At 45.6% G+C, this 26,367-nt stretch overlaps 6 protein-coding genes across 6 annotated transcripts; 4 read left to right on the top strand and 2 right to left on the bottom strand.

Moving 5' to 3' along the window:
- Positions 1–77: 77 nt before the first annotated feature.
- On the top strand, positions 78–1,313 carry BHQ10_005461 (uncharacterized protein; the record flags this gene model as incomplete). Its single annotated transcript, XM_040877940.1, has 1 exon — positions 78–1,313. One exon carries the CDS (start codon positions 78–80, stop codon positions 1,311–1,313), a length of 1,236 nt encoding a protein of 411 aa, XP_040733965.1.
- Positions 1,314–2,148: 835 nt separating this feature from the next.
- BHQ10_005460 (uncharacterized protein) lies at positions 2,149–5,535 on the bottom strand (the record flags this gene model as incomplete). The annotated part of the gene is made up of 9 exons (XM_040877939.1): positions 2,149–2,328; positions 2,383–2,700; positions 2,762–2,824; positions 2,894–3,039; positions 3,111–3,202; positions 3,295–3,345; positions 4,230–4,637; positions 4,699–4,955; positions 5,032–5,535. 9 exons carry the CDS (start codon positions 5,533–5,535, stop codon positions 2,149–2,151), a joined length of 2,019 nt encoding a protein of 672 aa, XP_040733964.1.
- A 5,430-nt stretch (positions 5,536–10,965) lies between these two features.
- BHQ10_005459 (uncharacterized protein) lies at positions 10,966–11,811 on the top strand (the record flags this gene model as incomplete). Its single annotated transcript, XM_040877937.1, has 2 exons — positions 10,966–11,149; positions 11,210–11,811. 2 exons carry the CDS (start codon positions 10,966–10,968, stop codon positions 11,809–11,811), a joined length of 786 nt encoding a protein of 261 aa, XP_040733963.1.
- Positions 11,812–13,668: 1,857 nt separating this feature from the next.
- Positions 13,669–15,108, top strand: BHQ10_005458 (uncharacterized protein; the record flags this gene model as incomplete). Its single annotated transcript, XM_040877936.1, has 2 exons — positions 13,669–14,283; positions 14,353–15,108. 2 exons carry the CDS (start codon positions 13,669–13,671, stop codon positions 15,106–15,108), a joined length of 1,371 nt encoding a protein of 456 aa, XP_040733962.1.
- Positions 15,109–15,646: 538 nt separating this feature from the next.
- On the bottom strand, positions 15,647–17,554 carry BHQ10_005457 (uncharacterized protein; the record flags this gene model as incomplete). Its single annotated transcript, XM_040877935.1, has 4 exons — positions 15,647–16,776; positions 16,859–17,040; positions 17,093–17,220; positions 17,330–17,554. The coding sequence occupies 4 exons, from the start codon at positions 17,552–17,554 to the stop codon at positions 15,647–15,649; spliced, it is 1,665 nt and encodes a 554-aa protein (XP_040733961.1).
- Positions 17,555–21,015: 3,461 nt separating this feature from the next.
- BHQ10_005456 (uncharacterized protein) lies at positions 21,016–21,834 on the top strand (the record flags this gene model as incomplete). Its single annotated transcript, XM_040877934.1, has 1 exon — positions 21,016–21,834. One exon carries the CDS (start codon positions 21,016–21,018, stop codon positions 21,832–21,834), a length of 819 nt encoding a protein of 272 aa, XP_040733960.1.
- Positions 21,835–26,367: the final 4,533 nt, after the last annotated feature.

Below are 26,367 nucleotides of genomic sequence, written 5' to 3'. Positions count from 1 at the left end.
TGAAATCGTGCAAAACCCACTGGCTTTAAATATTTCTACATACTTTGACGCTCTACGTGATTTAGATACGATACAACATGTCGAATGAGGTGACAGTAGACTCTTCGCCAGGTCCCGGCCTGGTGTACATCTCAAGATCGAAGCTCGACCTACGGTCCGACGATGAAATTGCCACGCAACTTAAATCTTATAAAGAGGTGACATCCTCAGACAAAAATGTATGGGCCTTTTGGAATACTGGCTTCGATACAATGCACCCATGGACACAGCGCAATGTCATAAACTGGGTTCGACGCTTAGGACCTTCGTGGACAGTGCGCGTCTTGGACAAAGTGCCTGGGTCACCGGTGCACGTCTCAAAGTTTATACCAGCTGAACAGCTGCCAGAACCTTTCAATGCTGGTACGATGACAGGTCCAAATGTCGGACCACATTCCGGAGACATGGTGCGTTTGCCACTTTTGTATCTGTACGGGGGAGTTTGGATGGACGTGGGAATGATGCTATTTAGGCATCTGGATGATACTTGTTGGAATGCCATTGAAGATTCTTCAAACTCCTATGAGATGGCTGGAATGTCTATTGAGATCAATCCTGGAGCAACGAACATGCTCAATGGTTTCATTGCGGCGAAACGTGGCAATGGATTCATTAAACGATGGCATGATATATACATGGAAATATGGAAGGATGGCCGAACGGAGCAAACTGGACTACACAAACATCCATTACTGACTCATCTTCCTATCCTCTACGCGCCAACCAACCATCTCAATCTACCCGGTGCCTTGAAAATTGGACCCGAAGATTTCACCGACTATTTGGGCCACTTTCAGTGTTTTGAGCGTCTACGAAAGCTTGTAGACCCTGTAGATGGGTTTGATGGACCAAAGTACCATCGTGAAAATATTTTTATGCTTCCGGCCATGACCGAAACATGGAAGTTCCAACTTCTTACGGCATGGAACGGTAAAAGACAATTCGAGCTTTTGAGCACTAAGAAAAATGTCAAAGATGACTCCGACAAGACGGAGCTCTATGAGGAAGCCAATGGCTTCGTTTTTGACTTGCTTGCCAACACATCAACGATGAAACTGTCACATGGTCCCCCGGGGGCTCTTGATTCTTTTCTTGCCGATATATGGGACCACAAAGATAATCACGACAAGGATATTGAGCCTGGAACTTTCGCTGAGTTCCTTCGTTATGGCAGCGTTCACTTCGATCAGACACGTTTACTAAATCCGGCCCCAGTGCCTTTGTCTGACGAAAAAACCTTCAACATTTCTGTTTTACAGCCGTACACAGAATAACCATTATTACTTGACAAAAGATGAACGAATGAATGACGAGAAAATCTATTAAAAATCTTCGGCACCTGGGAGGTTCATATTTTGTCCGTCGCCCTTCCTTCCCAAGTAGCATGATATAATAGTCACATAACCTAGAGAGAACTTGATATGAAGATACTTGGGATCGTTTATAATCATTTGAATTTGAGACAAAGCAGAATCTTCCAAAATGAGAAGCTGCTGGCTAGGATTTGATGATGTAGTATCCAAGCAATCTGAAGCTCACACATACTCGGCTTGTATTTCGAATAAATAAAATTGAGTGTTATCGTGAAGTTCCATAGAAGACTCCGAAGGTTTCCTGCGGCGTTTGCATAAGAGCTTTTCTATCCTTACCTCCCTTCTATCAATTTAGCTCGCGCATAATATTAGTCTAGACATTCTAATTATGCATTCAACGTAAAATAAACAAATAGAAAACACTTTTGGATATCTGTTGGTCCAATTCAGGTAATCCATCACGAAAATTGCCGCTATGAGACGTTGTTAAAAAGATATGAGACGGATTCACCATTGTGTGTTCTCCGTACAGCCTGCGGTAATCGTGATTCTGGTTAGTATTGAAATTACAAACATGGAATCATTGCTCAATAGCTTGGAGAAGCATGTTTACACTCACTTCAGCCAAAACTCCAGAAACATCAATCACCTTAATTTTCGGGCATCTTGCGATTTTGTCACCGACTAAATCGAGGTCATAATTAGTGTCCAATATCGTAGTATTATGGATGAGTCTGAAATCCTTACGGGGAACGGCTGATAGCAATTCAAATGGTTAGCCTCATGCTCGAAGTATTTAAGATGCGCGAAATTTGTTTTGAGGGGAAGGATAGGACGTACTATTGGTCACCACTAAGCCCGAAAGGCATGAGTTATTAATCGTCTCAATTGCCGGTCCGCTCAAGACTCCGTGAGTGACAATGGCGTATACGTCCCTTGCACCATGCTCTTCAAGTGTTGAAGCGGCCTTCGCGAGCTATGAGGTGTGTTAGCGGATTGACGATCGTTCCTGTGTCTCTATCATAAGTACCGTGCCACATGTATCTGCCATGTCATCAATGAGGATAGCAGTTCGGTTAGAAACGTCTCCAACCAAAATCATGCGTCCGACAACATTTGGTCGTGGCCGCTCTTTGTGAATAAGGGCGAAACCAACCCCTAGTCGGTCTGCTAAGCTCGCAACTCGTTTTGCGCCGCCCGCATCTGGCGAAACAATCACACAGTTATCAGGATCGAGGTTCCCCTTCACCCAGTCCAAGACACATGGCTCAGCGAAGAGGTTATCAACAGGAACATTGAAAAATCCTTGTATCTGGGATGCGTGCAGGTCCATGGTAATCACATGGGTCTGAGGAGGAACATAGAGGTCAGGAAAGAGTGCCTCTTCTTTTTAGCAAGAGTCTACTTACAGCCCCTGCTGACTGCAACATGTTTGCCACCAACCGCGCAGAGATCGGAGCACGAGATTTGTCCTGAGTGTTGCATAAGCAACAATTGTATATAATTTCACTCGTATAAAAGCGACAATATCATTGTCATACCTTCTTATCCTGTCGTGCATAGGGATAGTTGGGAATGAGAGCAGTAATTGAGCGCGCTGATGCTGTGCGGCAGGCATGTATGAGGTTGAGCAGCTCCATGAGGCCATCATTGACGTTACCAGGAGCAGTGGATTGAAGAATATAAACTTCATTGATACATTAACCAGGGTTTAGGCAAGAGTGGCTCAGCGCTCGGCCTTGCGTCAAAGATGCGTACCGTCATCACCTCGGACCGACTCTCCGATACTGACACTAATTTCACCAATGGATGAGGGCTGGCAGAGCGTATTGGTAAGACCGATACCAAGCCTGGTAAAAAGAAGGGGGAGTCAGAAAAGGGAGCAAGATTGTGGTTTGAGCTCGAAATTGCATAATCTTTCCGATGCCATGCTGGGACGTACCGGTCTGCAACCTTTGCACTGAGATCAGGGTGGGACGTCCCAGAGATTAACCTGATTTCGTTCATGATTAGGCAGTAGAAATGTCGTATAAAAGCTACTTGTGGAATGGCGAGGATGTCTTTCCCAATTGAAAGGGCAGTTTTTTCCACTTCGTAGTGGGGTAGATGGTTGGAGAAATTGGAATACTGTTGTCATCCACGAGCGGAATAAGACGAATATATGATGCCCATACGTGTGCTAGCTGTGACTTGATCGTAGTGAAGAGCTTTTCACAGCATGACTCAGTTTCAATTGAGTCATCGAGGTTACCAGAAGAACGAAGCTGACGTCGTTCCGGAAGATCGCAAAAGTATTCTGCCGCTTTGATAAACCTTATCAGCACGTGACTTAATGACAGCATAGGCGGTGAATATTGACTCTACCAGGGTTAGGGCTGGCTTATTCTTCTTTTTTCTTGGCAGACACCGTGGCTTTGCACGTGACTTGCTGACTGCTGAACAGCCAAATGGGGTTAGCGTACTGCGGTCACGTTCCTTGACGCCGTCCAACAACTCCCATTTTTTGGCCATTGGAGAAGCTGCGTGACGGACCCAAATACGGTCTAAAAGCGCCACAGCCCCTGAATAGACACTCTAACAGCCTCATGGCCACCCAATTTCTGTCCAGATTGCTACTGTAACATCTGATGCTCATGGCTCTTGATTCAATGTTGACTTCCAGACTACGAGCATCATTTACTCGGTCAGAAATTTTCCCTTTGTAAATTGAATAATATATACAGACGAGAGTGTGAACAGGCAATCCCCGCGTTTCCGGCATCCTCAGGAAAGCCTAGCGCGATACTTGTTCATCGACGCTGAAAGAAGGCGGCCCCGGATCGGAATGCTTGCCAATTGTGAAAAGTACTAATTTTTGGACCAGCACTCATGACTTACTCGACAGAAATAGCTGCGACCAGTGCACCCATCGCCGAGCTTTGTGTTGAAGCATCAGCGGGGGTGTCAAAAGGTCCTGCCCAGTCCACACCAAGTTCACCAGTCGTGGAATCACGGTCGTTTGCCCAAATGCTGGCGGCGCAGGCTTCAATGACCTGGCTGTACAGGTCGTTTGGTGACGCTCGCTGCAGCAGTAGTAGGTTTCGCATAAAGATTCCTTTGAATTGAGTTGCATCGGGTTCGCAGCTAGGCTCACACGCGTAGTCATGGATAACATGGTTAGAGTCCGCGAGCGCGGCAATGGCTGCTTGGGCAATACTGTTGGCCGATTCGATGTATGACTCATTGGGCGAAATTCTGTTAAGCTCAGTCAACCCGCCGAGGATGACGCCTTGGTTGTAAGACCATCTATGCAGAAGCGTTAAGTTTATCTCCTTTGTAAAATTAACTCGTGACTCGAGGGACCTACACTGCCTGTCCGTTGTTGACACAGTCGGTCGTTAAGCCATCATTGATGGTGCCATTTGCATTGATCATGCCAGTGCTTGCGAACCAGTTCCATGCCTCTTCGGCCCAAGCAATATAAGTCGCTGCATTGGCAGGCACGCGGTTGGCAAGATGTGCAGCCAGTGAAATGAAAAGTTCGCTAGCAATGGCGTTCACATAGTGGTTCGTCGTCTCCCAGTAAATTCCACCGTTTCCACAATTGGTTCCCCAGCCGGCAGCCTATGGTAAGGTTAATTCAGTTAGTATTGATATTACCTCTAAAAGAATGCCACCGAGTGGCAGCAGTTAAGCTCACAATCTCATTGAAAATGCCCTCTGCCAAAGTTAAGTATGTTTCGTTTCCGGTAACATCGTACGCAGCAATCCAGGCCAACCCCCACCATTCGGCATCATCGTTTGCACCGTCCAGCCAAACTGTAGGATCTGTAGGATCCTTTGTCGCTCGTTTACTGATTGTTTCGTTAGGCCATCCAGCTGGGTATGATGTTTGAATAAGCCCATTAGTGCCTACACTCTTCTCAACGCCGTTACTAGGATTAGCTGATGGTGCAACATTAAAAGTCGTCTCAAAAATTGAGGTTGCCTCCTGCACAATGCTCGCGTCGACTGCTGCAAGTTCTGCGATGACTGTCATCGCATTGGCACCATTCCACCATCCGGCGGTATTCCACAATCCAGTCGTGGGATTATACCACTCTTGAAGTGTTGCCAATGCTGCTTCTGCATTCGCAGTTTGGGCAGAAACCCTTGCTGCAAGTAAGAGCAGGGCAGAAGCTAGAGTACCGGTCTTGAAACCCATTGTAGTCGTTGATGATCTTGCTTCTGGTTCCCCGTTCACCTACAAGATTGTGAGACCGGCAGTAAGAGGCGATTGGACCTATTTATATGTGATTCTTAACAGCAGCCCATTGGGACACCATGGACATAAAATACAGCCTTGAAAGACTGTGTTGTGATGAAAAATTGATTGCATAAACATGGCATGTTCCGCGTCACGTAGCATAATGAATGACAGTGGCGCATTCCAAGCATTGCTTCGGACGGCCCGTAAGGAGTGTGTGTTACATTCCAACACTATTTCAACTCCTTTCGCCTGACTAGAAACCAGATGAGGGCGAGTAGGAGCAGAGCATAACAACCTTGTGTTCTAGCACAGCAGACAAGGATGACACTCGTGTGCATTAGCGTCAGGTACTAACGTTCAGCCATTGGAGTTGCGGCTGGKGGCGCCCTTGCGTAACTGGAACAATGACCCTATGCCATGATCTTAATCTACTCGAACGATGGGGAAACTCAAGCGGAATCAAAACGAGAAACAAAACCAAGGGGATTGTTGGCGATGATTTCGCGGAGTGTTTCACAAATACAAATGGGGCTAATGCGCCGTATTGGATATCCAGATATAAGCCAAGCCGTGTACGTCGTGCTTGAGCATTGGTGACAGAACCATTTCATAGTCTTAACCAATTAAACATGCAATTTGAAATCGTAGAATGACAACTAGCTAATTCGATTCGCGAACGATCCTACCTACACACCTAAATAACACTAGTGAACTTGACCTTGTGGGGACTTGAAACAGGCCTGGGGACGAATCCTGTCATGGATTCAAGATTGCAGATGAATGTGATATATCATTGTCTATGCATTGTGCTGATTTTAGGCACGATGACCAACACCTATCTCTTAAGTACTTAGAGTGGCCTCTATGGACACTTGATTACATGTATTGCTGAGAAATGACATGGCGCAGTGTAACCGACGCATCCGAAAGACCATCTCCAAGCCCATTGACTACAATTCTTTAAAGAACCTTCATCACTACGGATCTAACATCCTCACATATCAAGTTTTCGGGATTTTTCATACAGATGAATATATAAATAATTTTCGAGAAAAGTTGCATGTGGTCTTAAAATGGACAGCTTCTGATTTTCATCGTTACTGAGGCGCCGGGGGGTTACATTCACGAATGTCGCGTTGGTGGCCACTGTTGGTTAAATGTTGTGGTTTGATTAGGCTCGTGTGTAGTCGAGACCATTAAGACCCGGCCTATATCTGGACGTACGAGCCTCTTGTTGGGAACTGTAAATTAGCAACGAAGATCCTTGAGCTTATTATGTATGCCCTAACCCTTGGCCACATCTCTTGGTTTATTCAAAGATTTCTTGGGGATATATTATTTTATTATGAATAGGCCCACGTAGAGAAATAGTAACTCGATAGATTGGATCATTTTCACCACGCGGTAGCTTACAACGTACTTTACAAGAAGGTATGGACTGGATAAGTTTTCAAAGACATTAACATCTGTTCATAATTCGCTACATAAACCAGTACTTGAGGCATTGCTATGGTGGTGCCAGTGGGTTACATATCGTGGTAGAATCTGACAGGTATAATTTACGAGTAGTGAGAAGTTGAAAATGTACTTGTCGATGCGCTTATACCTAGCCAGAGACTCGAGACGTAGACGCTGCTTCATTTTAGACTGTGAAGCTCGAATCGGATCATGAAGAAGATCCTTGATATGCTTTGTCTTATGTGAGGTAGCATTCAGCTATCAAAAAGAATATCTAAATTTTCAATGATGAATCGCACTGTTAGTATCAAGTTCATGACAATAGTTCATTTTATCCCAGCACATGTCTATCTTCCAAGGCTTATCGTCCCAGAATGAACCCTCGAAAAAAAAAAGGTAAAATAAAATGAAACAAAGACATTAGATCCCACCAAAGCATATCCGAGATGAAAGGTTTGGCTAAGCCCTTATTCCCCAATCCCCTAATCCGGTAATTTCGTCTCTTTGTTCATGGCACTAACAATAAGCTCCAAATGCCCCAGAGAGACGTCGAGTGAATACAAAGAATATCATACGAGCATGAGGAATTGTTATGTGAGTTTATCCTTTGTTTGGCACAGTTCAGAGAAATTAGAGTTGAGTCCCCGTACCTGGATTCAATACGTGCACTTCGAGCACAAAGGACTCGAAGCCAATAGAGGTCCGATGAGCAAGACGAAACTTGTTCAACGTAGTTAGATTTATAATCATATAAGACGATTGGTATTCAGACTTATTGTACGTACGCCTCTTTCTACTATCGCTATTTCAAGAATTACCATCTTTACAATTGTCTGGTTCTATCTGATATTCAACGCCTTTATTTCTACGTCTCACTTTCAAAAAGTCACCTTAGACTAACTTCATTTTTACTTCTTTAAACTATGGAAACATGGAGTTCCATTCTTGTGTGACCTTTTTTTTATACTTGTATATACTCTGGCACGGCAATTGCACAAGACTCGGTTCCCACCGTCAATCTTGGGAATTCGATCCACCAAGCTACTTTGAGTGTACATTTCTGACAAGTATCTGGGAGTAACCAAATTGAATCGTAAGAGCCCTTGACTAATTTCAAAACATTCGTCTGTTTAGGGAACAGCCAAAATTTACAACTTCTTAAATACTTACTTTGCGTCGGCACCTCTCTTCTCCGAGCCACGCCCAGTAAACACGGTCAATCGTACGGTCAATACAGGACAGATAGCAGGAGTATGTGCTCAAAGCAAGCCATGGTGGTTGATAGCATCTGCGCAATTTGCAGGTAACAGTAGTGATGCCGCGTTACAACTGTTAAGCAAGACGTATGGGTCAATGGAGTCTTTGTATAGCTCGGGAAGTACTTCCCTGGAGTCACTCGAGCCATATGATTCTGATCCTCGCACAGTATAGGAATGTTTAACTCCGGATGTTGCTATACCAGAGGGAATATGGGATAGGAGAAATGAATCTAGGACAAATAATGGTATGTACCTTGGATGCTATGATAGTATCTTAATCTACTCACCCGCACTAACAACCACAGATAGCGCCGGTAGTAGTTTGGATTTATGGAGGAGGTTATGTATCTGGCGACAAGAGCTCGGCTCGAAGTCCTTCCACACTGGTTGCCCAATACGTCGAAAATAACGATTGTTCTGATGGTGTCATTTTTGTTTCGATTAATTACCGATTCGGAATGTTCGGTTGCCTGTCTGGACCCAGTTTTCAGTCACAACGAGACACACCCCATCTAGGACTGCTTGATCAGCGTGCTGGATTGGACTGGGCCAGAAAGAACATCCATCATTCCGGCGGCGACCCAAACAGGATTACTATAACGGGCCATTCTGCAGGTGCTGCAAGCATGTAGTATCACCTGACATCTTTGGGGGAAGTGGAAAAGCCCTTTTGAGCAAGCGGTCATCCAGAGCCTTGCCCTTGCTCCTTATATGGTGCAAAACATTCAAGATAAAAACTTCCAACTAACCCTCAAGTGGGCGAGTATACTCAATGGCAGTGAAGTCGCTACATTGCATCAATTGAGAAACATTCCATTTGATGATTTGCTCAAAATCAACCAGCTATCAACGTCAGCATTTTGGGGAACTATGACCTGGGCTCTAGTTGTGCACGGAGTATATGTGCTAAAGCCAGCTGGTCTAATGTTGAAACACGGTCTGTTCGATCATTCGGCCAGAATAATCACTGGATACAATAGCAATGAAGGGTCTATATTCGGTCCACCAATTATTGATAGCGAAGACGAATATCTTGCTTACCTCCAACAACTGATTCCGGATGCGATAAATTCGACCATTGAACATGTGGACAATGTCCTGTATCCACCGATATTCAAAGGAAGCCAGCAGTATCTTACACAGGGCGCCCGTGAAGTTCATACTATCACCGATTCAGCATTTTTTTGCAACACACGGTACTATGATCTTGCATATGAGCACCTTGGCGCAAAAGGGTATTTTTTGATGTCGCCTTAGGTTACCATGTACAGGATCTGGACTACACGTTCTTCAATGACGGCGATATTATAATAGGGGCATATGAAGCTAAGATAACTCTAGCGCAGCAGATGCAGCGACTGTTTACCAACTTCGCCAAGACTGGAAGCCCAGATGGCGAGAGTGTTCCAACGCTTCCTCTATATGGGAAGAATTCGACATTGTGGTCGATTCAAATCGGTGCGCCAGTTTTCGACGATGCGGCCACCGAGCAATGCGAATGGTGGCAAGAAGCGCATTACCTGCCATGGTGGTGAATACGGAGCCTTCCAAGGTTGGAAACATGCTTTGATTTCATCGACCCCGCGTGTCCAAGATGCTGTAGATGTATACTAGTAAGTCCATATAGCGATTCTTCTGAGTAGAACCTAGCTATAAAAGGCAAATGAAAAACAATCAAATGGGAGTGTTGGTTGGTTGGTTGGTTGGTTGGTTGGTTGGTTGGTCGCATGAGTCAATTATAGTTTGTTGGGTCTTAGGGCTGGCTGGTTCTAGTGCCGTTATGCAGACTTGTCGCCCAGATTAGACTCCGTAACTCCTTTAGGGCCTAGATCGGTAGCTTTGCTGTTGTTGAAAGGGTCGTGCAGATCTCGCTGCTAAATATGACATGCTCGTAGCGCTTATCAGGGGTGCTGTAGGTAACGCTCGCTGTGGACAGGAAACATGTCACAGTCAGCAGGACTTCATAAATAAGATACTCCATGTTTCTAAATCTCCGGATACCGACTTAAGGGTTTTAAGGAGTATGTCTTCGTACCCAAGATTTCCGCCCTTGAAAGCGCGGAGTGGAGACAAACACTTATCGAAAGTTGGGGCTGGAAGCTTCTTGGCCATTCTTAACAACACGTGTAACGTTACAATGTTGTATGCTTACTCGTCTCTGCACTTCAATTTCTGATTAGCCTCTGGGCATTCTTTGACGATATTTATGAGTTGTTGATTTTTCATAGGCATCCAGAACAAAACATGGACTGTACTACATTACACTTTTGGCCGGGTCTATGCTTACGCATCTCCACACTGTTTCGGCTTGTGTTGGCCCCATACGGAGCATGATCCTTCTACCATCGGCCAATAATGTGATCGAATCCGAGTTCAAAAACCTTGGGAAAATGTTAATTTGGTCACAGATCGGGGAAAGAGGTCTAGCTTCTGGCTGATCGTTGATAATTGTCCTTGATAATATTGAGTTTGTCTCATTTTCTAATGGAGTAACGAAGAAGCTACGTAGGTAGTAGACACGATAGAATCATCAACATCCATCCGTCTTCCTTACTATAAATACCACCCATCTTTTCTGGTCGACGAAGCTTCATTGAATTGCCTTCCCAGCAGAACAAGTCTCCGGAATCCGACAACGCACCACATAAAAAGCCATCAAATATACACCATGAAGACGTCCATTTTATACGCTGCGTGTCTCGCGTCTCTAGGCGCTGCAACAGACATTCTGTTGCCTCTCTATATTTATCCCGTGACAGGTGCTTGGGATGCGATCTATAATGCCGCTGCGGCATACCCAGATGTGACATTTCGTCTGATCGTGGACCCTGACTCTGGACCAGGAGCCGGCCGTGAGTAGTCATTTATTGCAATTAAAAATGAGCGAAGTGGAGTTTGTATCTGACAAAAAGCCGTTACGGCGTGGACAGAGTACCCTGACAGCACGTACATCGCCGCTCTCGCGAAATTCAAATCATACCCTAACGTGCAAACAATTGGTTACGTACACACAACATATGCCACACAGGACATCAGTGTCGTTGAAACTAATGTCAGCACTTACGCTGGCTGGAAGGACTACACTGCTAGCAACATTGCGGTTGACGGTATTTTCTTCGACGAAGCGCCCTATGCCGACAATTCAACCTATACAGAGTACATGTCCAGCGTCGCTTCGTATGCCCGTGGCCTAGGATTGGACTACATTGTCTTCAACCCTGGAACCTTGACCACTGCCACCGCGTATTATGACGCTGCTGATCTGATCGTCAACGCTGAACTTTATTATTCATCATACTCCGAGTCCGGCACGGTTGATCCCATCCCGAGTCAATACAGAAGCCAATCCGCGATCATTCTGCACGATACTCCATCCAGTGCCGATATATCGTCGGTGGTGAGCACCATGGTTAGTGCCGATATTGGTGCATTCTATGCAACGGAGGATTGCTGCTATAACGCCATTACCACCTCATTGCTGGATTCTATTTCGTCTTCTCTGGAAAGCGCATAAACGTTGTCCACTTGTGGCCTCACCAAGACATTGAGCGGTATGAAGTAAGAAAAAAAAAGAGAAATAAATCTGAGTTTGACCGTCCAAATTAAGGGTAACTACTGGTCATTGTACGTACTACGCAGTTCTGGCTATCGTCGTACGTTTTGGCCAGAAATTGTTTTGGTTGTTTCATTGCTTCCGCGGAGTTAGCACGGAGCTAGTACGGAGCAGCAGCATTCCACCAATCAGACCTAGATAAAAAGATCCACTCTCAAATCCAGGACTAGCTTAATAGAGCTCAGCCAATCAATGCACATTCTTACCGGATAACAGTGGGCCCAGTCCTTAATATGCCGCAGGGTTAGCCTTCTCTTCCTCAATTTTCGCAATATATTTAGGGTAATGGTCTCGAAAACCTTGTCCATGAGACAGCGTCGAATATGTAAAATCTTGTCCTGAATAGATCAGACGGGTTTTATATACGTTATTTCTATCGACAAAAATATCACGCCCTTGCGAGCTAGCCACTATCCAAGATGCAGCACTGCTCGTCCTATAGAGATGGCAAGTAATGTACCGTTAATGCGGGGAAGCAACCACCACTTGATGGGATATCATAGAACATATCTGCACGCGCGGTCTTAATGGATTCCACGTCTCTTAGCCAGCGTATCATCATGATGGCATACGTACCACTAACTAGCGGGTGGCTGATTTAGCTTACGCGGCTGGACTTTGCCGAATTCGTTTGTGGGAAGCTTGTTGACTTGGAACTTCTATCACCGTGATAGGAGCTAGACGAACATCCTATGCCATCGTATGGAGGACTGCTTCGGCCATTGGTCTACATTAACTACCGGGCTGAAGTATTATATCTATGCTGAATAGTCGGAATTTGTAAACACACGTTACCCGTGTGAGAGGTCGATGTCTACGACGTCTGTTTCCGCATTACAAGAAGACATGAGCCGTCTTGTACCGAAGTTTCATTGATGATTTGATGACATAGCAGTTGCACTGCTAAAGTCTGAAGCACCTTAGTCCACAAGACTGATGAAGCCCACCCGGTCGACTGAAAGCTCGGAAGATCGGATCTCGAGCATGGTGAGTTTCTTGAAGCAACGTGCGAGATTGGGGCTATTCCCTTTGCCCATGCTATGAAACGTTTATGAAGGAGTATAATTGATACAGTCTGCTTTTGGAATAGCCAATCTATTCTTAAGTAAGGTAAAGGTGCTATGTATATGACTGGACTACATCCCCTTGCTCCCCCGCAAATCTCCGGGGTCGACCACAACTCGTGGAAAATTGCTTTCAATGTTGAACCAAAAGTGTCAGCTGCATAACTACCTTCATCAATCCATTTGACGTTCTTCGAAAGTGGCTTKAAGAGTATCCAATCGGCATGTCGGACGCCYGTTGCTTTATCTCGCTGATGATCTTTGAAGCAACGATGTTGGCTGTATGTCGTCTTAGATATGCAGAGACCACAACCACAGCAGTGAGTGAACAATATTTCTTGTGTCTACGTCTAAAGGCGGAATATCGGAGAGTGCTAGAACGGGGAGTCTCGCTCTGTTATAACCTCAATGAAAGGGTCGACATAATCATTTCAAGTTGTTTCATCAGAATGTGAAGTCAACTTCGAGATGGGCCACCACGAAACATGCCACAGCTCGCAGCATTCATCGCGGGATGGATTAGGGGATTGAGGAGGAGTGATATCTCCTTCTAGAGATATAAAAAGCCGTCAAAATGCCATGATCTGTTCATGATTCTTCAGCTCATCAGCAAGTACTCCGAATACGGGCATCCAATTGACTGAGATAAACACAAGCAGATAACAAGAAAGCGTGACTCAGTGATTACTCCAGAATGCTCCGAGAAGCCGTCCTTCTATTATTGTCACTGTTCCTCGCTGCGCATGCGCAGCAGGTTGGGACACTGACAACTGAGACCCATCCCTCTCTCACCTGGCAGAAATGCACCGCAGCCGGCTCTTGCACCACCGTTGAGGGTAGTGTGGTTATTGACGCCAACTGGCGATGGGTCCACTCTGTCGATGGATATACCAATTGCTATACCGGCAATACCTGGGATGCAACTCTGTGTCCGGACGACGTGACGTGCGCCGTTAACTGCGCTGTCGATGGAGCCGATTACAGCAGCACCTACGGTGTGACTACTTCTGGTAGCGAGCTAAGAATCAATTATGTCACGGAAAATTCCAATGGCCAGAACGTTGGCGCTCGTCTGTATCTGCTTGAGGACGAAAGCACATATCAGACCTTTGATCTCCTCGGAAACGAATTTACGTTTGACGTGAACGTGGCTAATCTGCCCTGCGGGTTGAATGGTGCACTTTACTTCTCCCAGATGCCAACGGACGGTGGTACCTCTACGTATACCAACAACAAGGCTGGGGCTAAATATGGTGTTGGTTACTGTGATTCTCAATGCCCTCGCGATCTGAAATTCATTGATGGACAGGTATGACTGGGCCATATAACTAAGGCTCCCATTTCCCCCCCTCCAAATCACTGACAGATAATACCATAGGGCAACGTCGAAGGATGGGTACCGTCAACCGTCGATTCAAATACCGGTATCGGAAACCATGGGTCCTGCTGTCCTGAAATGGACATCTGGGAAGCAAACAGTATCTCCTATGCAACCACCGCTCATCCATGCTCGACTCTCGGCCAAACCATGTGTGAAGCAGACGCCTGTGGTGGTACATATTCAACCGACCGATATGCCGGAGTTTGCGACCCTGATGGTTGCGATTTCAACCCATACCGCTTAGGAAACACTACATTTTACGGCCCGGGCTCGAACTTTGTTGTCAACACTGAGAGTACATTCACCGTTGTCACTCAATTTGTGACTTCCTCTGGTACCTTGTCTTCTATCAACCGTATCTTTGTGCAAAATGGCAAGGTCATTGCCCAGGCTAGCTCAGATGTCTCCGGGGTCACCGGTAATGTCATCACAGAATCGTTCTGTGAGGCACAGAAAACCGCATTTGGTGACACCGATGTGTTTGATAAGGATGGTGGTTTGTCAGGCATGAGCTCTGCACTAGCTGAAGGCATGGTTCTGGTCTTGTCACTCTGGGATGATGACTACGCCGACATGCTATGGCTCGACAGCGACTATCCTACAAACAAATCTGCCTCAACACCCGGTGTTGCTCGTGGCTCTTGCTCTACCTCGTCGGGTGTGCCATCTACCATTCGCACACAAGATGCTAGTTCATATGTTACATACTCGAACATCAAGTTTGGCCCAATTAACTCAACTTATACGGCATGATAAGTACCAAGGTGCCGATCGTTGGCTGCGAGGACTTGCAAAGTAGCATATATGAAGAGAAATTGGTTCTTGGTCAAGCTTAAGCCGTTTTATTGACCATCCGAAATGACTGACCACATTCATTCGTTATCATTTGTTTTATCTTTCCTATAATCGCAATGATAAGTTTGCAGACTTCGAAAATGACATATTTTTACGTGAGTCACGAAGGCAGAGCTTCTATTGCTTGACCGCCAGACTAGACTGTAACAAAATTACAAACTACATTGCAAACCCATTACAAAAACTCGATAAGTTTATAGTTCATACTAAGTACTCTATAAACATTAGTTGACTACCCATGTTCACGATTGTGCATATAGTACAAGATGTTACTTAATAACTGCTGGAAATTAGGTACCTACATAGGTATACTTGAATGAGCCAATATAACCCTTGCTCATAATTGACAAGGTATTGATGGCAACGTCGAAGTGCACGGAATCCAACTGCCCATCATTCAATCACCCAATCATAGCCACACAGCGTAGGTGTGCAATCAAACGATTGAGCGTAGCAATCTCTTGGGCAGGGCCTTGGCCCAGGCGCCCCAGGTCTCGTACTTGACACGAGGCTCGATGCCAACATCAAGAGCCGTGTCACGAATTCCAGTGAACACGTCGATCTCCTCAACTGATCTCCACAGCTTCCAGCCACGCTTCTCAACTTCGGGGTTTTTAGTAATGGACTGGTAAATCTTCCATCCCACGTATAGGGCGATGACAAGAGGTGCAGCAAGATAGTTCTCAAAGAAGTTCTGAACATCCAATGGCTGAACGGAGACGTAAAACTCGGCGATCAGACAGAGGATGTTAAGTCCGAGACCAAGATAGCTACCGTAAACTCCCCAAGGCGCAACGTAGGCCAATTCGTCAATACTGCGACCGTTGTGTTTCCACGCAGCGCGGAAACGAATGTGTGCAAGGCATACTGAGCCCCAGACAAAGAAGTTGGAGATACCAGATAGCGCCAAAAGCCAGGTGAAAATCTGGCCACCAGTGTCGGAGGCTTCGTTGATGAAAGCGAGGAAACCAAATGCGATCTGTAGCACGACACACCAGATAGGACGACCGTGCTTGTCGACATAGCCGAAGAATTTCGGCGCCATTCCCTTCTCTGCCATGGCCTGAATGGTACGCGTAGAGCCAAAAGTAGCAGAGTTGGCGACACTGATGACTGAGATGGTGATGACAGCATTCATTACTGACGGCAAGCCACTAATACCAGCATTCTGGATTGAAACGACGAAAGGCGAGTACGAGGTGTTGGCTCCACTAGCTTTCATCAGATAGTCAGCATTGTGCGGGACAATCAGTCCGACAATGAGGGTGCCAACGACGTAGAAAAGTGTGATACGCCAGAACACCTGTTTGCAAGCCTTGGGAATTGACTTGGCGGGGTTCGCGGTTTCGGCAGCAGCAAGACCAGACATCTCTGTACCTCCGAAGGCAAAAGCAGCAGTGGTAAAGACAGAGCAGAAACCAACAAAGTCGGTGAAAGCACCAGGGTCGAACCAGTAATGACCACCGATGTATCCGCCCACGGGAGCACCGCCGCAGTCAATCACGATTCCGAGAATGATAAATCCGATCACAGCAGTTATTTTGATGATACTGAGGACAAATTCCACTGTTTATGACAAGCAAGATTAGCGGCGGTCAATTATGTGATGAAGTTTTGGCAATAAAAGAAAACAGAGGCCTTTTCTCACCTTCACCATAACCACGCACGCCAAAGATCTGAATAGCGGATAGAACCACAAGGAAAACTGCAATCCAGATACCAACGTTTAGATCATCGCGCCAGAATCTAATGGTGATACCAGCAGCAGTGAGTTCGAAAGGCAGAATGACAAGCCAATTGATGGCATAATCCCAACCCATGGCGAATCCCCTACACCAAGCGGTCAGTTGTGTCAGTTAAATTCTGCACATCTAAAACTTACCATGACGGGTCGATGAAACGAAGACTGTAGTCGAAGTAAGCACCGTTAACCGGATACATGACAGCCAATTCTCCAAGCGCCCACATGGTTTGCAGAAGCATAATACCGACGATGCAGTAGCAAAGAAGCTAAATAATCATTAGTATTGTTGCAAATGTACCTCATCTCATGTCTAATGGTGTTGAATTCGTTTGAATTTCTTTCCAATTCGATTTATACATCGCGGTGAAGACTTACCAAAGCACCTGGACCACCAGTACGCAAAGCACCTCCAGTACTGACAAAAAAACCAGCTCCAATAGCACCACCAATGGCGATCATTTGCATGTGCCTATTTTGAAGATTCCTCTTGAGAGGGTTGATCTGACCCTCCGCCGACTCGACATCGCTATGAGGCGACTCGTTGACATCCTTAGTATCATACACCGGGGGCTTTTCGTGACCCGTTTGAACTTCCGACATCTTGAACCAGATGGGGTGGTGATTGGAGGGTGAGTAGTTCGGGAAGCAAATATCAAGACGAGAAAAGAAAATATGCAGAGGTTAGGATGCCGGGGCCTGCCCTCTTAAATAGACGCAAGGTTTTCCTCCGTTGAGCCTTGCCGACGAGATACTTAAGTTGGCCTGATAAGACTCCAGCCGCAAGGGAGTATTCACCACGAGCGCGATAAAAGAGGCGGACCAGTCAGAACGCCCAGACAGCACTGCGAACTCGTCTTAAATTGTCAATACAGCTTGTCACGCCAATGGCAAGCTAAGAAGACGCCATAGGGTGGCAATTCGAGCAGGGATAGAGAAAAGCTCCAGCTACAGATAAGGCTAATCCCATTTTCACAATCGCATGGCACTTGTCAAAGAAAGACCGCGTGCTCGAACACGACCCAAGGCCAACCTTTCCTTTTCAGGGAACCTTCCGGAAGAAATAAAACAAGCGACCACAGTAATTTGGGGCTTGATTGGCATTCCTTCAGAAACTCAGATCGGTACGATTGTGGTGTGCCAGTTAGGGTGATACATACTCCGAAATCGTATTAGCAAGGGTGTGCTCTCTGTACTACAGCCCGTGGCGGGAAAGCGCACCCATGCATGATACCGTCCTCTCGTCCAATACCATTGTGAATTGACAGAGTACGGGGTTTTGGATACGTGTTAGCCTGATTCACAACCTGATCCTCGTTATAAGCACCGTTGGAATGCGCATGTGGACGACACTCGGATCCCCCGTTGTCATCGTACTGGTACCACAACTCTGAAATGCTTAAGACGGTCAAAGTTTGACCCTGTATGTATCCAAGGTTCGACTTGATGGACTTGAAAGTTTTTTGCAGTCCATTTTCGTAAACATGAGACGCACATGGAGCCCAAGATTGCCATGCTCTTTGAGATTGCGAGATAAGGATCATGTGCTAATTGTCAAAAAGTGGTTAGTAGATGCTAGACACAAACCCGTCTTCTCCATATTTACCACAATTCGTCCTATGGTTGATCGTCCTGACTAGCAACAAAGCCAATTGTTTATGCTTCAGGGTCTTCTCCGCATAACTCATACGACATTGAATACGCCACGTTGGGGCCGTAAAAGCTGGTACCGAGGACGATAAAGAGAAACAAAACTCCGTACGAACAATGAAATTCCGGATAAATTACCGTCGGATTGCTGCAACACACGGTTAAAAAAAAAAAAACGGGACAGGAAATAGTACACGGTAATAATCAGGTACGGGATAAAAACACACCAGAAAATAAATATAGATATGTTAATCTCCTTCGGCGTTCGTAGTTGGGTGGGATCCTCGGTCAGAACAGCCCTGATAAGAAAACTCACCGTGTTTGGCTGCATCAAAGCCCGCTACTATAGCTCGCTCCATAATAGCCAGACCTCACATGATAAGGAATTAAGCAGCCATGGTACGACAGGCCCATGCACCACACATACATAGAGTAGCATCAGAATGGCACATCTGGCAGGCTCTAGTGCTACACGCTTGCTGTGCTTAACTCTCAAGATAAGGACTCAATTTATTTTCGCGCACCTCCGATAGTCCACAATGATTTCTCTTTTAGGGCAATCGCCAGATCGTCGTCTCATGGTGGTTATTATCAGGCATTGATCGGATTTCGGTGTTTATGTTATTCCACAAATTTTCTTCCGTAGGGTCTGCTGTCCACTGTGTCCAGAAGCTTTTGACCTACCCAACTTCGAAGCAAAGTTACCAGGAGACCTCACAACGATCGCGCCATTTGCAATTCATACGTGTTAACGCCTCCTGATCCTGGGGGCGTAAGCGCATTGGCACGAAAATGTTCGCAATATTGGTAACTCGACCTCCTGATCCAGTCTTATCGACAGCTAGTTATATGGCGACGCGGAGACGCCGATGCTAAGCGATCCTTTATCAGTCTCCGAAACAGATTAAAGACTACTCCGTAGTCAGCAGCGATATGTCGCGGCTGAATAAAACGATTGAATTTTCGCACTGCGTCACATTGAACGAAAAACTAGGTTGGCAGCGCCACCAGAACACAGCAAGAGTCCTTAGCAATATTAGCAATGTAATTTCCTGCTGATTTAAAAAGGCAATGTTCTCGATATAGACCCCTCGTTCGTTATATTGCCCGTTGAAATGATTGCAACTTTGTCCTGTTGGAGTGTTAGCGATCGAAATCGTACTGAAAGCTGAGAGCCGGAAACAACCTGCAAGATTGTCGCAATCTTACTTACGCACTTACGTACTAATTCACTAGTGCTAGACTCTGCACTTGTGGCTTTGTACCTAACCCGCCTGGGTAGGTGATCCGGGGTTTGATTCAAAGATGCCCGTCGAGGCTAAAGCGACGCTTCAACTGGAAAAGCTCCCAACCGGCGCAGGGCACGCGTCTCACCATTTCTATCGCATCGCATCCTATGAAATGCGTGACCGCGCGAATCCCGCGGCGGCCCGTGTCTTCTAGTGTCCTTGGACAAGCATTGAAGCGCATATCGAACCCGTAGTAAGGTAAATTCAAACGCAGTCCACGAAACAGTTCGTGCGATCGGAACGTGGTTGCAGGGCTCGCGAAATTGCATTAGCTCGTGCCGATTGCGTCCTTGGATCTAGCTGCCAAAAAGAGAGAGACCTGAGACAGTGGATACCAGTATGTAGGCGTTCAAGAGCTAGCGATTCATCATCGGAAGTCCTGGGTGCTCGAATCTTGACCGAGACAACGACAACCAGCACAGGCAATGGCCTTGTTTTTGTCGGTTCTTCCATCAGGACATTGAAATTGATGAGTGACTTCTTCCTATGGAGCAAATTCGTGCGCAGATCAGCCTGTGCGAATTTAGTCGTAATCAGATAATAATACAGAAGTACTGGCAAGTACTTCGACCCCGCCTAGGGTGTGCTTTGCTTCTCTCGACTATTTCACAGTCGTTCGGAGATACCATGACTATCCATGCTGGGGGTGGCTACAACTGTTGGTGCATGCGCCTGCGTATGATAAACCGAGTATATCATAATCTCTAAAGCGCCGTCGCCTGTAGATCTCGAAGATTGAATTGAGGCTGGATTGCAGCTCAACATGAGAATGTGTCGCTCGGCAAGATGAAAGCGTTGCCTGTACCGCAATTACTATCAAATATGTGAATCGTTTGAAAAGGATACAGTATTTCCTTAACGCTGGTGGAGGGATGGCTCTGAATTATTTAATATTGAAATTTCACGATGACTCACTCTCATAATACATGACAGTTGGTCATCTTACTATAAAGACGCCGTCGCAAAAGGTCCACTATGGCCCCACCCTGTCAAGCAAAGGGCGTGGAAAACTCGTCTAACTGGCGCCGGTGGAGATGGAAATCTGTACATATTTACACGATATTGCAGATACATTTACATCCAAGCCGACCGCGTTCTTTCGATCAAAGCCACCTTACCGGGTCAATGACTTCAAATTCCAGGACGTCTCTAGCTTTCCAGCACGATGGGAAGCTCCAACACGTTGAGGCGACCGTAATATCAGTTCGTTCTTTCAGTGCTCTTGAAGAGTTGAACCGCCAAGTATTCAAATCTGGCACTGACGAGGATCATGTGGTGGTTACCGACAAGACGATATTCCATCCGCAAGGAGGCGGCCAACCGTCTGACACTGGCACGATGACAGGAAAATCAGGCCTCACTTTTACAGTAACGTCTGTTCGTATGGATCTTGTCCGTGATGGCCAAGTCATGCATCTAGGCCGTTTTGCGAACGAAGATGCTGCCAGTGCCTTTAATAGTGGAGAGACCGTTGAACAAGCTATCGATGCAGATAAGCGGCTACTATACTCCCGACTTCATACGGCAGGGCATGTGCTAGGCGCATCTGTCAGACATCTTGTGAAGGATGAAGTGAAGGATTTTGCAGAGCTAAAAGCATCGCATTTCCCTGGCGCAGCAGCTTGCGAATTCCAAGGTCTCATCGACGGCAAATGGAAGGATGCAATTCAGAAAAAAGTGGATGAATCTATCGTTGCCAAATTGCCAGTCACAGTGGAATGGTGGGATGAGAATGACTTTCGCACGAGAGGACTGGATCACTTAATCCCAGACAGTAGTCTAGTTGCCCGGGGCGAGAAGTTTCGCATGGTCAATATTGGTGGCTTGGATGTGTACCCCTGTGGAGGAACACATGTTGAGACGACAGATTTGTGTGGCCATACCACGGTGAAAAAGATAACTCGGAAGCAAGGGCAGTCCAAGGTCAGCTATTCTATTTCTTAGGGCTTATGCTACACAGATGCAAGGTATGAATAATGAAGGCTATCTATCAATGGTTTCAATTTTCGAAAGTCTCGAGACTGGTGGGACTGGTGGTGCATTCAACCAGTGTGTGCTCCCCTTTAACAAGTTATCGGTTCCTGAAAGAAGGCTTGATCGCTGGGGAAATTTGAACATGGTGAGTTCATAGTACGCTATACTAGGCCACAAATCACTCTTATATGGTCAACTCCCAGTGTTCACCTGTCAATGCAACGCCGAATGACTCGTGTTCCTCTGACCGTATCAACTTGTATCCTTCCCTTGTGTACAATCTTCTTGCAGGTAGTAGTATGCTCTGTGTCCATAGTCCGATCCGTGAATAACCTGCCTCTCGCGCAAAAAGTGTACACTGTCTAACCAGTGCCTCCCCCAGTCCCATACCCCGAGCCCCTGGCTCGACAAACAACAGACGAAGCTTGGCGGTCTTCGAAGGATCAGCCGATTCTCGATCTTTGACGAGCATTATACTGCCCAAAAACGTTCCGTCACTTTTACTTTCCGCAATCCAGCAGCATTCCTTACTAGGTTCATAAGTTTCGAAGAAATCGGCAACAATTCGTGCTACAACAGCCTCAAAACGGGTACCCCATTGATACTGCTCGTCGTAAGAAGCCCCATGTCGATGGACGATATACCCCAAGTCTCCAGCGCGAAAAGTTCTTAGGACAAAAGAGGGTGTTTGTATGGCTCTTGATATATCGTGATTCTCTTTTATTTCCGTGGCTTCAGTGGACGTGGGTTGAGCCATCTAATAAAATCACACCGATCTGTCGATGTGTATATCTGAATTCTGCAGGAACCCAATGTCGAAAGCGATGGGCGGGAAGTAAAATCTGTAGTATTGAACAAAATGAATTGCCTGTGCCGAAAACAACTCATTTTTCATATTATATATAGACGCGGACTGGACTCTAGTAGAGTCAACACAGGCATCAGGTGCGGAGTTCGGAGATGCCATAGGGCGGATGTTAATTTCAACGCACCAACGAATGCAAATATTAGGCGAAGTTGAACTATCTGCACTATCCACTTCCGAGATCGGAATGATAATCTTTGTGTCACAATTATCGATGTTTACCATGTATGTATACATGGATAGTCAGAGAATATTTACTTGCTATTTGAAATGCAACTCATATTGGGATTTGATCTACCCTACTACTTCCCGGATTCGTGGTCATTCATCCAGCTTGCCCACAAGTGAAGCTGCTCCATAACAACAATAGGCTAATCCGACGACCCATAACGCTAGGCGAGAAATCATCCATATATGTGGCTTGCGGCTCTTCTACCTACTCGATGCCATGCTACCAAAATGAGGATGAGCCGCCAAATTAACACTCATCAGAGCATATGAAATCCCCTGAGCACATGAGGGAGAGAGAGGTTGTTGATTCCCCGGAAACGTCCGCGCCAGGGGTGAGGCAGCCGTTTGGCGCACAACCGGCTTCGCCTGCACCACCGTTCAGAGCGGTGCCAGAGCCGCACGAGTCGTCTGAAAAAAGTTTAAAGGAGTTGAAAACGCAGTTTCCACCGCATGGGGGACATTGTTGGCCGCCGTCGTCGGTTATCTCATAGCTCCCGATAGTAATCGGAGCTACTTCGCAGCTAAGTATAGTTTGAAAAGTCAGCAATTGAATCCACGATCTACCACATGTAGAATGCAGACCGACCTGTCCCAGACGGAGCCACAATCATAAGTGGTCGGTGTACCCGAACAGTCGGTCGAAGAATAAATGTTGATGGTTTGTGCGCCAACGGCCGCGATGGTCGCGAGCATAGGAATAGCGATAACCTTCGTCATTTGAATTCTATTTGTAGTCTGATCTTTGTTTGAGATAGTAATTGAATTGAATGTTTGGTTTCCTCGTCTGAAGGGTGGGAGATGAGTAGCCTTTACTTATACTTTTTTCATTTGGTGACAAGCCCGGCATCCTTTATCTTTTTTGTTGCAACTACAAGCTCGCAGCAGTCATGATCTGCCTCTTTGAGCACTCAAATGAACTTCAACAGGATACTTAGCAAGGAGAGGTAACGACGATCATGACTATCTTTCATACCAATGGCAATCATTATACTTCGTAACATGGTACTTGATCAGCATTTCGCCCCTGAATCAAGCTACCGTCGGATATTATACAGAGCCCTGCAGCGCCGCTTTTTGTAAATCATCAACACCAGAATCCAGCATGTCGACGTCATGTTGTTGGTATTTAGACCAGGATGCAGAACTGATCGTCGTATTTGCCGACCTGCGCCGCAGATTCTTTGGTAATCCCGACATTTCGACTTGTTTCTTGACGTAATGGTGGATTAGAATGTCACGTACATCGTCGCTGGTCCTTATCGCGATAGGTAAAGCTCCTCAGTGCGAAGTTACCGGAAGTTGATGATTTTAGGATCTTGGATCAATGGCCCCAATGCGAAAGATGCTGACATATTCAGTCAGTCGTTGGATATATACTTGTTATCTGGCCTCAAGCATGATCTTGTAGCTTCCATGCTGTTACTTCTGGGCTAGATAATAGACTTTATAGTATAGATAGACATGGAAGTAGTTCTTACCAAATGAAATTCTTCTTATCTTAGCATCAGCGCTTATCTGTGAGCATCAATTGGTGTGATATGTACAGTTATTGACCAAGTCATAAAAGACTAGAACTAATAAAGTAACAATTTTTATTATTCGTTTATGTTCGTGTGCATACCTAGGTTTGGCTAGTCATGTCATTGGTTGAAATATAAGGGCCAATCTATAAGCCATGACACATGATGGGTATACATGTCATAGGAAGGCCGATGTCGATGATGCAGAAAGTATTTCAGATCCTCCACGCGAAACTACTTCAAATTCGTATTTATGGACGTTGACTTTATTTTCTCCTAAGAAAGTTTCATGTTACCTAATTCATGGAATGAGCCTGTTGCGCCCTGAATGTGTCCCCTTCATCGTCTAGAATTTTGACTCGTAAAAAGCAATCAGGCGGCCTTCGGCTGTCCAAATGATCACACAGAGGGATAGTATTAATTGCATCAAAGTCGCCAAAGTTGGCAAAGTCGCCGGGTATAAATCAAGACCTTTCTGCCGAAGTATTAAGGCAAAGGGATTACGTCCTCTCACAAAAAGGCGATTGTTTAGCTACTTGCCGAATTGGGCACAGGCTTCCTAAAATAAACAAACCCTAATCTCATCACATTCGACGCACTATATTACCAGAAACTAATCATGAAACTTCCCCTTTCGTTAAAATTGTTTTCCGTGGTTGACATTTGACAGATGTCGCCAAAGTCAATATCAACGAAATGGCTGCACACAGTTGTATTGTCTGTACTCGTGTGTAGAAAGTTCCCTGAACATCGCCCTCGGAATGATCTGATTCTCAACACCTTGATATTTTCAAAAGTTGCATACAGGACTGGCATCTTCTGGGGTAATTAGCAGTGCATATAGGTAATGTCCTGAGATTCAAGGGAATATGTGCGATAAACTTATGGGAAACGTTCCTGTCCCTGCTCAGTACAGTGATAAATAAGGAATGCGATCGAAAATATTGCACCGTTCAAATCTTTCAAAGATAGTCTTCGCAGTATCTTCCATCCAACTCAATGGAGGCGTTGAATGGAGACCTCGTGTACTATGGATTTTCTGGATCGCACTGTGCGTGCAATCGAATGAAGCCCTTTCTGAATTTTGGAATTTGTAGAGCCTTTACAGCATCCGAATCTGAATACGCTGAATACGAAAACAAGATAATGCTTTAGGATCATATCTGGTATCAAATAGCGATAAATATTTTCATTAATGATTTATGAAAACCATGATTCCCAGTGCACGACACCTACAATCCGGCAGGTTTCGAGTAAATAGAGAGCAACAATTGATTGAGTAGAGCAGAAGTATAAGTTCAAAGTAACGTAAGAATGTGCACTGTGATTACTTAAGTGAATATCGTTCCTTGTCTTCATACTTTCTGACTTGTCGTATCCGTGATGCGTTGACCGCTGTCGAAAATTCCCGAGAAAACGCCGATGGCGACATCATACGATGGAAGACAAAATGTTGAAAATAATCGACGAGGAGCAAGCGGGGATTCCCTACAAGTGCAGGTGACTTGATGACTCATATCTTTTATCTTCTTATAATAAACTAATGTCAGCTGAACGAGAAGATTTCGTGTACAAGTTGTAAAGAAATACTTTTGTCGTTCCACGAGATGAGCTTGTAAGCCTCGTAGTATCCCGTGACACATTTTGTCTGGTTCAGAATTTGTAGGAGTACCAAGTGGCAATGGTGCTACCATAGTTCGTAGATGGAGTATAACATAAGCCGTCAGGGTAATGTTGATATCATATGGTTCCATATTTCTTCGGGATAATATCGGTGTACTACGATCTCAATTCCAACGTTCGAATAAATTGCTGGATGCCAACAATTCGATAGATTTTCAAAATTGCCTAGTCAGAATATCTATTTACAAGAACGCACAGTTGATA

This window comes from Talaromyces amestolkiae (genome assembly GCF_001896365.1).
Source record: "Talaromyces amestolkiae strain CIB chromosome Unknown scaffold9.1, whole genome shotgun sequence".
Taxonomy (NCBI): domain Eukaryota; kingdom Fungi; phylum Ascomycota; class Eurotiomycetes; order Eurotiales; family Trichocomaceae; genus Talaromyces; species Talaromyces amestolkiae.
The sequence above is the reverse complement of the archived record's forward strand: the minus strand, read 5'-3'. Positions and strand labels throughout refer to the sequence as shown.